This window comes from Gavia stellata, chromosome 2, assembly GCF_030936135.1.
Source record: "Gavia stellata isolate bGavSte3 chromosome 2, bGavSte3.hap2, whole genome shotgun sequence".
Classification (NCBI taxonomy): domain Eukaryota; kingdom Metazoa; phylum Chordata; class Aves; order Gaviiformes; family Gaviidae; genus Gavia; species Gavia stellata.
The window spans coordinates 48076193-48089392 of NC_082595.1; the positions used below are offsets into that span (position 1 = coordinate 48076193).

Sequence of the window (13200 nt, forward strand, 5' to 3'; positions counted from 1 at the left end):
ATTCATAAGGAATGAGAATAGTACTTAAAAACAGAGAGACCATACACTATATTAAAGATGAAGGGTGATAAATGGGAAGATAAAGAGCCAAGTTTTCTCCAACCACCATGCCAAGTAAACAAAATCTAATTCTAATGGAGCTACTGGGAATTACTCATCCAGCTGTTCTCAGCTGCCCAACCTGTGCTGGAAATGTATGTGTCTGGCACTGGTCATGTCAGAACTGTGCTACATCCATTCCCCATTGACTTGGGGCCCCTTGTGGACTGCAGCTGACAGGATTTTAGAGCAGCAAAAGAACTGCTGTTATTCCTTCTCTATTTGGTGACTACTCTGGAATAACTAGCTCTTCAATCCCTAATTTTCCTTGCACAAAGGTGCACCAAGCATATCTTAAAGGAGCAGTGGGGAGTAACGAGGTGATAAAAATAGTCCCAGGAGAGTAATATTGCATTAAAAAAGTGTCACCTCTGTCAGCAGCTAATAGCGGATATCTAGGAGGACTACAGGGCAGGCCAAATTTTAAGCAACACTCCTACACACTCTCTTATAAACTCAATCATCTTTGACTGAAGTACTTCTGAATAAGAAGGGGTACCTTTGCATCTGATAGACTTCAATCAATTTCTTCCATGGATTTTTTTCCATGCAAACTTTTAGCATCCATTACACTCTCTAATAAGGCAAGCCTAAGCATTTCACATCTTAACTACAAGCTGTGTGAAATAGGGTCCCACTGTTTTGAACAGTGCACTTGCTAGTTTCTTCTGATGCTTCCTAACAGTTCTGTCAGAAGGGACAGTGAATAATTTTGCCTATTTACTTTCTCCATAACAATCAGAATTTCCAAAATGAGATCTTAAATAGCTCTACAAATGAGAGCAGGGCCACCTCCCCCATTTTATAGGTGTATAAATGGAGGCTGGAAGAAGGAAGAAGGCTTACTCAAGATAATCTAGCAGGCTAAAAGACGAAGTAGGCATAGAAACTGTATTATTTTAGTTCCTACTCAGTGTCCTAGCTATATGATGATATAACCTTTCAGTTTCTAGAAGAGCTATTTTCAGTAAACAAAAACTGATCTAGATTTAAAAGAAAGCAAACACACTGAGAAGACTGCAAAGCATCATCACTTACACTGAAGGCTGTAATTTAGAAGGAAAAGTCTTTAGACCATAAGACAGCCCTCCTTTCTAACCCAGGGTAACCATAATACATACTCATGCCCATTTTAATAAGTTTCCTCACATTTCATTCATGGCTAGAGGCCAAGGGCTCATCAGCAAATTATTCACTACTACCTGCCTAGATATGTGTATCTACAAACGAAAGAAATCACAGAGATTCAGCCCTCTCCTCTAACTCACTTTTAATTCAAAATTTTACATAACTTTTACAAATACTTACAGCTCCATAGGATCCAACATTAACTGTTCTTACCTTAGCTGATATGCAGGTATCTTGATAGCAGCATCAGGAGAATCCAACATTTCTGTATAACCAAAGGAAATAATAAGGCTTTTAAAAGAAACTTCTGAGTTCAACCATAGTAATACATCTGGCTACAATCTCTGAACCAACAATCCTAAAGTTTAGACCTACTCCAGCTGACAGAACAACAATCACTGCTGCTCCAAGACTCCAAAGATTTGCATGAACTTATCAGGACACTGGGTGCCCAATGAGAAGGCACCAACTACCATCTTTTCCTTAGTGAACTCCCTTTCACATATCAGCACTTCGGCAGCACGTATACTAAAACTGGAACAGTATAGAGGATATTAGCATGGCTGCTGTGCAAGGATAACACACGATTAATGAAGCAACTCACGGCACATCAAGCTGAACGGCCAGTAATAAGACAGCAACAGGTATGAACTACCATGCATTGCTGTAACTACATATGGATGAAAAATAAAAATTTAAAGCAATTTCAAGTATCACAGCTATGCTGATGTAAGCTAAGGGTCTTGCTGACTAGTGTTCCAGGTAGTTAGCATCAAAAGCACTTCAAGTCACAGCCAATCTCTGAAAATGGGTGGATGCTGAAATGTACCTAAGCTCATATTCCCTTAAAAGAAGAACTCATTTTATTTATCATTATTTCCATTATACAGCAAGGATAAAAGAGCTCACGGAATCCAGTCAAAAAAACACAGCTTTGAAAATAGATGCCCGAAGATAAGCCAGCAGTGAAAACTGTACTGGAGGAGGTTTTATGATGCTTTAGGAAGGGGGGGCTTTTATAAAGAAGACACATACACAACATACACAGAAACTGGTAGCTACTGATACCCGTATCTGGCTCGCAAGACCCACGAGGCAGACCCAGGAGGCGGGGGTGGCTGGGACACGGATGCTCTCCGGGACGGCGAGCAGGTGCCACAGCCCCTTCCAGCAGCGCGGAGCTCCCGGGCATTTTGAACCGCCTGAGGCGCCCCGGTCCCTCCCCACCCGCTGGAGGCTCAGCGGCCAGCGCGGAACAAGTTTGTGGAGGTCTCCCTGCCCCGCCGCTACCAAACCTCCCCGTCGGAGGCTCCTGCCCCGCACCACTACGGGTAGGGCCGTGCCGTGCCCCGCTCCGCTCCCCCGCGGGCAGCCCGGCCGCGGCGGGGTCAGCCCGGCGCCGCTGCCCCCCACCCCTTACCGATGGCCCAGGTGCAGCTCTCCTTGATGGCCCTGTGCTTGCTCCCCGACGCCTCCTTCTGCAGCTTTCGCAGGATTTCTTCCATCTTGCCTCCCCCGGGATCCTCACGTAACCGCGGGGGCAGAGGAGCAGGCGGCGAGGAGGAGGGCGGTGCGAGCGGCAGAACGGTGCCGGGGCTGCCCCCGCCGCGACCGTGCCTACGCGGGGACGGTGCGCGGCACCTCGCTGCCGCCCCACCGCCGCTGATGAATCACGCCGAGCTCCATGGCGGGGACACGTCAGTTGCTGCCGCTGCGGAGTCCCTCCTCCGCCTCCTCCTCCTCTCCCACCCCGGGCAGGCCCCGGTGGCGCAGCCGGGCTGGGCCTAGCCCCGCCCGCCGCGGGCACAGCCCTGCGGCTGCGGCCTCCTCCCGCCCCAGGAGCGCCGGGACTCCTTCCCGGCGCCGGGGGAAGAGGTGGCGGCGGCTGCCGCCGGCCCTGGAAAGCCCGGGGAGCGGAGCGGAGCGGAGGACGGCGCCGCCGGACCCGACCCCACGCGGCGGCAGCCGCCCCCGGGGGAGGAACGCGGCGGGGGCAGGCTGCGGCCTGGCCGGTCGCCATGGCGACCGGCGGCCTGCCCGGCGGGCGGGGGGCGCCGGCAGCCCTTGCCTGCCTGCCCCCGGAAAGCGGGAGGGTGGGCTTGGTGTCTGCCTGCGGTTTAGGCTCAGCGGTTCCAGCCGGGTGACTCGCGGGGCCGGGCGGCGTGCCCGCGTCCGGGAGTGGGAGACGCTTTCTGGGCTTTGCAGGGCTGAGGCGGGGGGCCCTGCGCCTGGGCCCGGCCGGTGTCCCCACCGCCTCGCTGCTGAGCGCGGCCTGGACCTGCAGGGCCTGACTCCTGTTCCCCAGCCGGGCCGGCCTGGCGCTCCTCTCCCTGCAGTCCTGCTGCTGGGCAGCCGCTCTCTCCCGCCTGCGGAGCCACGCGGGGCGGGAGGCAAGGAGCCTGCACACCGGCAGCGGTGCAGGGGCTGGTCACCCTCTGAAATCAGTGGGATCAAACAAATGACAGTGTGCCCCGCGGGATCGACACCTTTCTTCCCAGCTGGCATGTGCAGGAGGTGACGACTCAAGCTACTCGCCCGTGCCTTGAGAAGCGTGTGTACCCCTGTGTCCCTCCAACAAGCCAGCCCCTGGGAGAGAGAACAGCCACTCCACTAGCTCAGACGTTCCTCCCCACGCCCCAAATGCTTTCTATGCAGCAAAACTCCTGCCTTCTTCAGTTTGTTTTTTCTCTGCGTTATCTCTAGGATCGGCTACTTGCCCTTTTTGTGGCTGCATCAGTTAATTGAGTGTTTTAATGTCGTTGTCTTGTTGCAGAATCTCTCTCAAAAGAGACAAGAGGACAAACAGGATAGGAAAAGAAAAAGACAACAGATAAGAAAAGCAGTCCAGGTAGCAGCTGGTGGTATTAGCGGTTATGTCTCCTATTGCTAATTGGAAGAGTACCAATTGCGAATTACCAGACAGAATATTGGCACCTGGTGAATCAGCCATAGCATTTCCCCATAGGATATTGGGCTTTCAAAGGCTGTCCCTTATCCAAATACTTAGGAGGGCTGATCCTGCTTATGTTCGCAAGTATAATGAATGCATAATCCATAGCTGCATTTTAAGGCCAGAGTGTAAAACTCGAGTCTGAAGAGAAGGATTTAGAATGATGCCAGAAAGGTTTGGAGATGGATAGGGAATGCCTAGAGCTACAATACTAAGGATTAAAAACAAAAAAAGCTCTAAAAGAAAGACCATTAAGCTTCAGATTCCAGGGCGTAAGCCAACCTCTAAGAAACTGGAAGTAGTTTCCCAAAGTTTCTTATCTCTGACCATGCTCTGCCACTTTCCTTGGAATGAACAGCTGGTAATAGCTAGTGGCCAGGGTTGTCAGTGAACCATGATGCTGTTAAGTCAAGGCTCAAATTGAAGTGATGATGAATTGTTCCCCACCTATGTGCTTCCTCTTTATTCTGTGATGTGCTTAGTGGAAATGAGCATGAGGGTTGGTTTCTGTCTTTTCAAGTCTTTGATTTTTTTCTCCTGGAGGGAAAACAACAAAAAGGACTGTCTGAGGTATTTTTAATGTAGAAGCAATGTACCAGAGATCATTTGACCTGTGGAACACTAAAAGATAAATATGTATCTATGTAAATAATTAAGTGCTTATTTTCAGGAAGCCACTGATGAAACTGAATTAATTTTGAATTTTAAATTATTTTCTAGCTATGTGCATCGTCAACTCACTAGTTAATTTCTCTGTGGTCTCTACAGGAAGCCCTTTGCAGCTGAAATCCTCACCAGAGCTACGGTGTTTTCATAGATGCTGATGTCACTGGATCAAGATTTGCATTTATTTGTGTTTCACTCACTGTCTAATGTCTTCAAGCCAAATGGATTCTGTGCTGCTAACACTTTTTCCCAGTAGTTATGTCAGCAGAGTGAGAGAAACAAAGGTCATGTTCAGGCTCTCTAAAGCATATTAAGGTCTGCCTATAAGATTATGCAGATGGAAAAACAAGTAAGCCATGATGAATCTTCCCAAGCAAATGTATGTGAGAGTACCATGAGTCAGCTTGCTGACACTTTTTATGTAAGGCCCTCCATCTCCAAATGAACAGGAGTCCATCAATCTTTGTCTCCGTTGTCTATCGTAATCACATAAATACACAGTAACCATGTCTTGCTGGAAGTCAGTCACTGAGTGCACTTTGCACAGGGAGGAGGTCACATTTAATCATACGCTTTGGGCTCCCCTTCAAGGCAAGTGGCCTAGAATGTCACAAGATCTGGAAGTCTAGGTACAGAGTAGGGATGATGGAGGAAAAACCTCCTATCTTCTGCCATGAAGAGACAAGCTTCTAGGGTCATTCTTACAGCTCGTGAGTCCTCTTTGCCATGTCCTGGCTGTTGAAAGCCAGCAGCGTTCTACAGTGGTAGGGGCTACCCAGGACTCAGCTCTGATGATCCCCTGCACAGCTCAAGCCGTGCCCAACTGGAAGTCAGTAGGATCCTATGCAGGTCTGGTGTCTGCAGGATGCAGTGATTATATATCACTAACATGCAGTGGCAGATATGCAGCATGCTTTTGGGACTCTGACCTGGCAGTGCTACTGATCTTTCGCATTATGTGAATGCAGATTATATCCCAGGATATATCCACAGCTCTGAATGCAGCCAAGAAGTGTGTAAGCAAAGCCAAGCTACTCAAGATAGGCAGGGTGATAGAGTTGTAATACTACAATTCTCTGTCTAGGCTAGTAAGCAGAATTAAGGAGCAGCATGTGCTTGCCTTCAGAGATCTCCATGCTACTATGGCTCTGCTCCTTCCAGTAGCCAAGCAAGGCAATGTGGTGCTAATTTAAATCTCTTCCCATAGCATACAGCCATATTGCCCACCATAGCACATAGCCATATTGCTCATGCACACACCTGCCCTGTCACTGTAGTCTTTGAGATCCTAAAAAAGAACCAAATGTACAGTGGAAAAGTATGAGACAAGGGCATGTTAGACTGTGAGATAATCACATATATTTGCCATTAGTTATCACTCATTTATTACCCGTGCTTTGGCCGTTTCAACAATATGCTTGGTCAGGATCTCATTGTACACTGCAGACGCTAGACAGTGTGGACCAAAGAGATGGGCTGTGTCGCGAAGATCTTCCAGTTTAATTATAAAATACTAAGAAGTACCCTCTAATGACAGGAAAACCACCTGGTTCCATGATTCAGAAATGGTGCTTAGCCAGATTTTTCAAAATTACTCTTTTCCCAGAAGTATCCCCATGACTGGACTGACCAGACTTGCAAAAGAAGCTTGGGCTCTGTTTTCCTCAGGAAGCTCTGTACGTGTGACACCCTTTATGTAGGACAAATTGCTCAAAAATATTGAAGTGAAGGGGGCTGTAGCTGGGACATGGGCTCACTAACACCTTTGTGACACCTGATACCAGAGGTAGGTACCCTTCCTTCCCTCTCCCAGAAGGCAGCAAGTCATGGACAAGCAAGACCCTTGTCAGGGTTTGGTTTTAGTTTTGGTTGTCTAGACAGTAACCATATTATTGATGATAGGGTGGCATCTGTCATTGTTTGCCTGATTACAGAGTGAGTTACCAGAGGCTAGCTGAGCGCTCAGTGAAGTCGTTCCTGAGCAGGCGCTGCTTTCTGCACCTTCCACAGCATGACCTTGCTGAACAAAGGCAAAGCACAGCGACGACAGGTGCTGCTGACTGTGGGGATTAGAGAGTTAAGGAGAAAAACCCTTTGGGGCAGGAGCTGTGAATAAAGCTACCATATATGCAGCACTGTCTGTTCAACATAACCTTACATCATTTATTCTGTAAAGAACAGTTGAAGCAAAAGTAAAGTCTTGAGATCCATGGCAGGATAGCAATAAGAGACAAGACTCTCTGGCCCTGCTGAGACATATTTTCTGCAAAGACAGAGGAAAAGCAAAAATCCCTTTAACTGCCTTCAACCTACCATAATCTTCCTATCTTTCTGTGGAATTGCAAAGGCAATCAAAGAGGGTATCAGGAACGCAGAACAGCTATTCTGGGTCAGATCAAGGTCCCTTTTACCCAGTACCTTATTCCTGACAAAAGTTAGTTGGGGATTCTTAAAGAAAGGGTAGAAAGGGTATAGTGCCCCTTCCTTTGGTAAACTCTCCCAGTTTCTATTAATTTGCAGACTAGGTACTTCCTGACACAGTGGGTTTATGTATTCAGTAATACCTGACAGATTTTTCTTCTGTGAATGTATCTAATTCCTTTTGAACCTTTTTATGCTTTTGACCTTCACAGCCATACTGTGGCAGCAAGTTCCACAGCTGAGTTGCACACAAACAAAAGAAAATACTTTTTTGTACAGTTTTAGCTTCTTTTTGCTTAGGTTTTTGATGCTACCTAGCTTTTGTACTGTAAGAAGCACTGCATAAGCTTTCCCTATTCACGTTCTCCCCACTATTCATGATTCCTTATGCATTGAGTGTGTTGTCCCTCAGCTGTTTTTATTCCAGTCTACAGTGGACTATTCTATTTAATCTTCATATATGATCTTTGGTCATACTGATTGCCCTTCTCTGTACCATTTGCAGTTCTGCTTTACCCTCAAACGAGAGTTTGGAAAGAAGAGTGAATACATGGGAAAAGGCAGCATGAAGTTTTGAACTATAAAAGCTCTCTTTCTTCCATCAGACTCTACTGAAAAGGCTTCAGGGGGAAAGGAAATTACAAGTAACTGTGGAGTTAAACTTGATATCGCAAGAGTTCCAAGTTGGCCAGACAGCTAAACTTCGGAGGACTACTGTGTCCCACCTTTCTCTCTGTAATCCAGAGGATTCCCATAGTCTTAATCTATGGAAAGAGAGCTTAAAAGTGTAACAGCACTACATTCGAAGGCTTGAATACTAAAATCAGGATTGTACCATCTAGCCATCATATAATTGGAATATGCAAGATAGGCAAAACCAAACTCTCTGAAGCTGTGTCTAGAAAAATACTGAACTGACAACTTGTCACGTAGCTGTATGAAATGTAGGTCACTCAAAGTTACAAATGCATTATACTTATTAAGGGCCATAAACTGCTTTGAAATCTGTTGTGGCCTTTGACTGAGAAAAAGATGTCTCTCATTATGAGAAAACAAGGACATCATGGCATCTACAGCTGTCAGATGCTTATGATGCAAAGTCAAGAAAGGTCGGCAAGACCTAAGAACATCTCTGCCAGCCAGGAAATGGATTGGGATTTGCATTCCCTGTTTGTGTTAAGCATGTAAATAAATGGGCTGAAGTACTAGAAATACTCCTAGAAAAGCTGAAATTGTGTAAGTTTTCAACCTAATACGCTCTTTTTAAGGTAGATAAATAGATTTTCATACCACTATTTCAAATTTTAATGTATGGCTCCCCTGTGACAGGTCCCTAAATTTAAGTATAGTGCAAAGTAAAGAGAAGCACAAAGGGACGGATTAAGTAGAAGTTTATTTAATAGTGTTGATTTGCAGATTCTGTTCTGCCACAGATAGATCAATCTGAAATGAATTCCCTGGTTTCAGGGGAATGTTGTCAGTTTTACAATGCAATAGTGGCAAAATTCAAGTCAGAGCCTACTTTTTATGCATTCATATAATATTCACATATAAAGACTAAACATGAGAAAATTTCTCCTGTTTCTTTTCCATGCTGCCTTGGAACTCTCTGAGATGTGGTTTGACTCTGTTAATCAATGCTGCTTATTTTGCCAACTTTAAAGACCAACTTAGAAGATTTACAAGATAAAATGTTCTGAATTAAGAGAGCAAGTTAGCTCCAAAACATAATTTGGTTCCTATTTAGTATGCTTTTTTCTACACAATAATAAGTAGGAACTTATTTCAAGGAAGGTAAGCCCTGGACTCCTAAAGCTTTTCCACAGTATGTAAGGATCTGTTACTCTCCATATGCTCTTGTCCCTGCAGACACTACTTCTCATCATCTCAAAGGCAAAGCATGTTCAATACTTCCAACATGAATTAGGAGACTATTAATTACTTACATATCTCTCTCTGCCATCTGACTGGGCACAGGACCGAGTTCCTGGATTTGACACTTAGATTGCAAATTAACAGTAAAGTCGACCTGTAAGTAGACCTGTGGTATAGTCCCATGCTTGGAGGTTTTTCTTGGGATGTTGTTCCAGACAGCAGTTTGCTATAAGCTGACCGACGAACTTGCATTGAGTGATGCCCTTTTATATTTCACTACTAGTATTAATCAATGTGAAATCAATGCTCAGATTGTTATTGGCATATACTTCTGGAGATATAATCAGAGGAAATATAGCATTCAGCTTCCAACTTGCTAAGAGTAGACAGTAATTGCATCTAAGTCATGATCTGAAAATCCAGTGCTAAGTGGATATTGAACCACACAAAAGCTCTTATTACAGCAATAGGCACACAACCACACAGCCTTGTAGGCTTGAGGGAGAGCACTGATATCCAAATGTATGTTTTTTAAGGCTTTTGGAAATTGCTCTTACATTAAATGGAAAATCTAGCAGAAAGACAGTGTTTCCCAACATGTATTTTGAAAAGGGATTTCAAAGAATTGCATTGCAGAGTTCTGTGTGTGGATTTCAGTAGCTTCCAGATCGAATACACTCAGTCTACAAATGAAAAACCTTGGGGGGAAAGGGACCTAATAACCAAGGCTACAGATTCATCTGGTTTCTGTTAGATTGGGTTCCTTGCTATCTACATCATACTGTAGGGTAAGCAGAAAGGAAAAAGATGAAAATGTTTGGGAGATTATTAGAATGATGGTCCTTTAAAGAACAATGACTATTTATAGGGATACAGAGTGAGTGTATTTTGTTGGCTTGATCTTAAACATACCTAGCAGCAGTCTTGCTTTCAGTACTACTGTAAGCCTCACTGATTTTAGCAGTACATGATTGGACCTATGCAACTCTTTTCCCTCATGTTATGTTGCCACAATTGCAACCAGAAGAACTGTCTGATTTCACGTCCACTGATATGAAAAGAGAGGGGCTTTTCTACCATAACCCTTTACTTCTGCAATGTGCTCTCTCTCCCCTTTGATCTGTAAGAGCTTGGATTGCTGCACAGTAGCTGTACTGGTTTGCCCACATATTTTTTTTTTCTGGGCCTGTAAGGAACAGGGAGATAGGAATAATAAGAAGCCAGACCACTAGACTGAAGAAGATTGCTCCTTTATTGGAGGATAAGGTACTTGCCTTTTCAGGTATTTATTTCTCAGAATAATTTTGTGTATAAGGCATATTTTACAAAAAGACAATAGATCTTAACACAGTTCTTCTGTGTAAAATTTAAACACCAATGAATGTTCAGACATGTGCAATAATATTTGACGTTTAGCTTGAATTAAAGATGCTCTGAATTAATATTGCTATGATTTCCTGACAGCTAGTTTACAAGAGATGATGACTCTGTACTCATTTCTTTTTCATCTGTCTTTGCTATTCTGTCTCATATATTCTCGTATTTAGTTAGAATGTACACACAAAAGCACAGCTATTAAAAGAACATGGAGGTGCAGCCTGTGCATTGCGATGAAGTCTTGATGCTCATTCAGCTTCATGCCTCCTCACAGTCCCGGCCTTCGGGTTCTGCCCTAGCTTCTCTGTGCTTCATCACACCTCTTCTCTTTCTGCAGGCGCTTTCAGCTATTCTCTTTGCCTTCCTGTGCCACAATTCTTGCCAGGCCAGTTTGCCTTGTATGAGCATCAGCCTACCTTGGCCCTTGCCAATGTATAACCTCAGTCAGCCCTTCTGTCTATGGCTTTTTTCTTTAAAAAAAAAGAAACCTATCCCTTCATAGATCTTTAGAGTTAGATGACATATTGCTGTATGTAGGACAGTTCTAGTGTGAATTAGGTTAGAGTAACTTGGATTGAGCTATGTGTTACTGCAGTACTCTCCGTTTAGGACATGAGTGACCAAGTTCTGTCTAGGTTGGGCACTACTAAGTTATGCGGACACAATTACGATACAAGACAAGCAAGACTGCTTGCTCTCAGCTCCTGGGTCACACGCTAATGACAGCCTGCAGGTGTGCAGGTTTACAAATACAGGAAAGCTTGTGTTTAGCCCCTTACAGAGTAGAGTGTTAGCATATAACTATAAAAACACTCTTCAGAGATTTTAGCTGATAAAAACTAGTGATCTTACTGAACATGTGTAAACTGATTTTCTGAAATTTGGACAGATTTGGACAAGTTTTCAACAACGCAGCAAAAAGCATAACCCTGATACATAAGCCACTCATGCATTTTGTTTTAATCATTCAAGACAACAAACAGGGACAGTACATCTTCTTAAAGAAAGGTTATCAGATTGTATTAACATTGGCAAAACATTATCCTCTCTCTTTTGTCTAGAAATAGTGAAACTAATCTGATAGAAATGCAAAGCAATCACCCCTGCTCCCATCCAGATGGAAGATTTCAGCCCTGGTTAGTATTTGACAAAGTGAGTGAAAATGAGGTTGTACTGTGGCAGTTGCCAGGTAACCTTAAGGTAGTCCCACCTGTAATGCCAGCCAACTTTATAAATTATATCTATATTACAGATACAATGTTTATTTCATACAGTCACATGTCATTAGTAATGAGAATATTGTTCATTTGACTTACTCTGCCTTTTCTGATCTGTGTGGAAGATGAAAACATTATGTTCTTAAATACCAAGTGTCTAACTTGAATAATTTCTTCATTCAGGAACAAATTAGTCCAATAGATGCTCATGCCAAGAGTAAGCTGATCTTTATGGCGCAGAAGAACAGAGCATCATTGACTCATTAACGAATAGCAATGTAGATATCAGAGTAAGAGGATTTAGTCATGTTGCCTAAGGATATATAAATACAAAGTATATGAAATATAAATCATTGTCTCTCTCTTTTCTTTTTTTTTTTTTAATTACGCTGCCAGGTTCCATTTATTTCTGTTCAGCCTTGTGCAGATGTTGTAAACTAATTTACTGTTATTGGCCACTGAATGAAGACACACCTTCCTGCAGAAGGCGTCAACTGCTGTTACAGGATTTCCCTTCAGCAGTGGAAGCAATCCTTCCCAATAACACAAGTTAACATACCTCACATATTTCTTGCAGTTGCCGGATGCTTCAGTGTATGTGCATGCATTCTACCCTCTGAGGAGGGCAGCGGCAATTCCTGTATTCTCTGCCTTCGTTCTCAAAGGCTGTTGCTGTAAATAGAGGTTAACCACTGTAGGTATTTGCAAGACTGTGAGCTGACACAGGTCCTTCAAAGTCACAGAAGATGGTCCAGTAGAGTTACACCAGCAGAAGAGGTAGACCTATATTTTTTAAGCTGAAGCATATATATATACACATACCACAATTTAGAGTCTCTATTTTCATAATCTTAAGAGAAAATCAAATGTCTAGTTGCTAATTAAATTTTATTAACTTAATTAACTTAAAGAGAAATTCAAGGAATAAGAATACTGCTTGTTAATCTTTTCATTAATGATCTTTCCCCATTATGCTCACAATGAATCCAGTTCTACAGGAATTTGCATTCCACAGATGAATACAACACATTAGATTATAATTTCATTTCTTAAGGGAAAACCCTTAAATGGGCATTACAGTGATTTATGTTATGTTGTATGGGTGGTTCATGTCTTTACTTTTTGTGCTTAACAATGCGGCAAGAATACCATATAACAAGCTGTATGTCAATATGAGGACTTATCACTGAGTGCAACATGTAAGCTTCCCATGCATCTTTATTGACACCTCTGTGTGCTGAATCTCATCACTTTTTTCCCCCCTCCTAATTATTTGCCCCATTAATCTATTCACCTCAATGCTTTCTGATGCTTTCCCTCTAGCAAACTAGCTGCATAGATTTCCCAAATTCTCACATGGTCAGAAAACCACAATCTTCACACTTGTGTTTGTTTAACTTTTTCCTTGTTGAACGTGGCACCGGGACATATTTTCAATAAATGCCTTTTGTGCTTCTCAGGTACCTC

General features: G+C 43.7%; 1 protein-coding gene across 1 annotated transcript in view; it reads right to left on the minus strand.

The window, feature by feature from the left end:
* The window catches only part of ARFGEF3 (ARFGEF family member 3), a 92779-nt gene extending 90047 nt beyond the window's left edge, over positions 1 to 2732 (minus strand). The window contains exons 1-2 of the mRNA XM_059831388.1: positions 2648 to 2732; positions 1441 to 1492 (exon numbers count right to left, since the gene is read on the minus strand). Of these exons, the coding sequence (XP_059687371.1) occupies positions 1441 to 1492; positions 2648 to 2732 (137 nt within the window). The remainder of the gene's footprint in view (positions 1 to 1440; positions 1493 to 2647) is intronic.
* Between the last annotated feature and the right edge of the window lie 10468 nt (positions 2733 to 13200).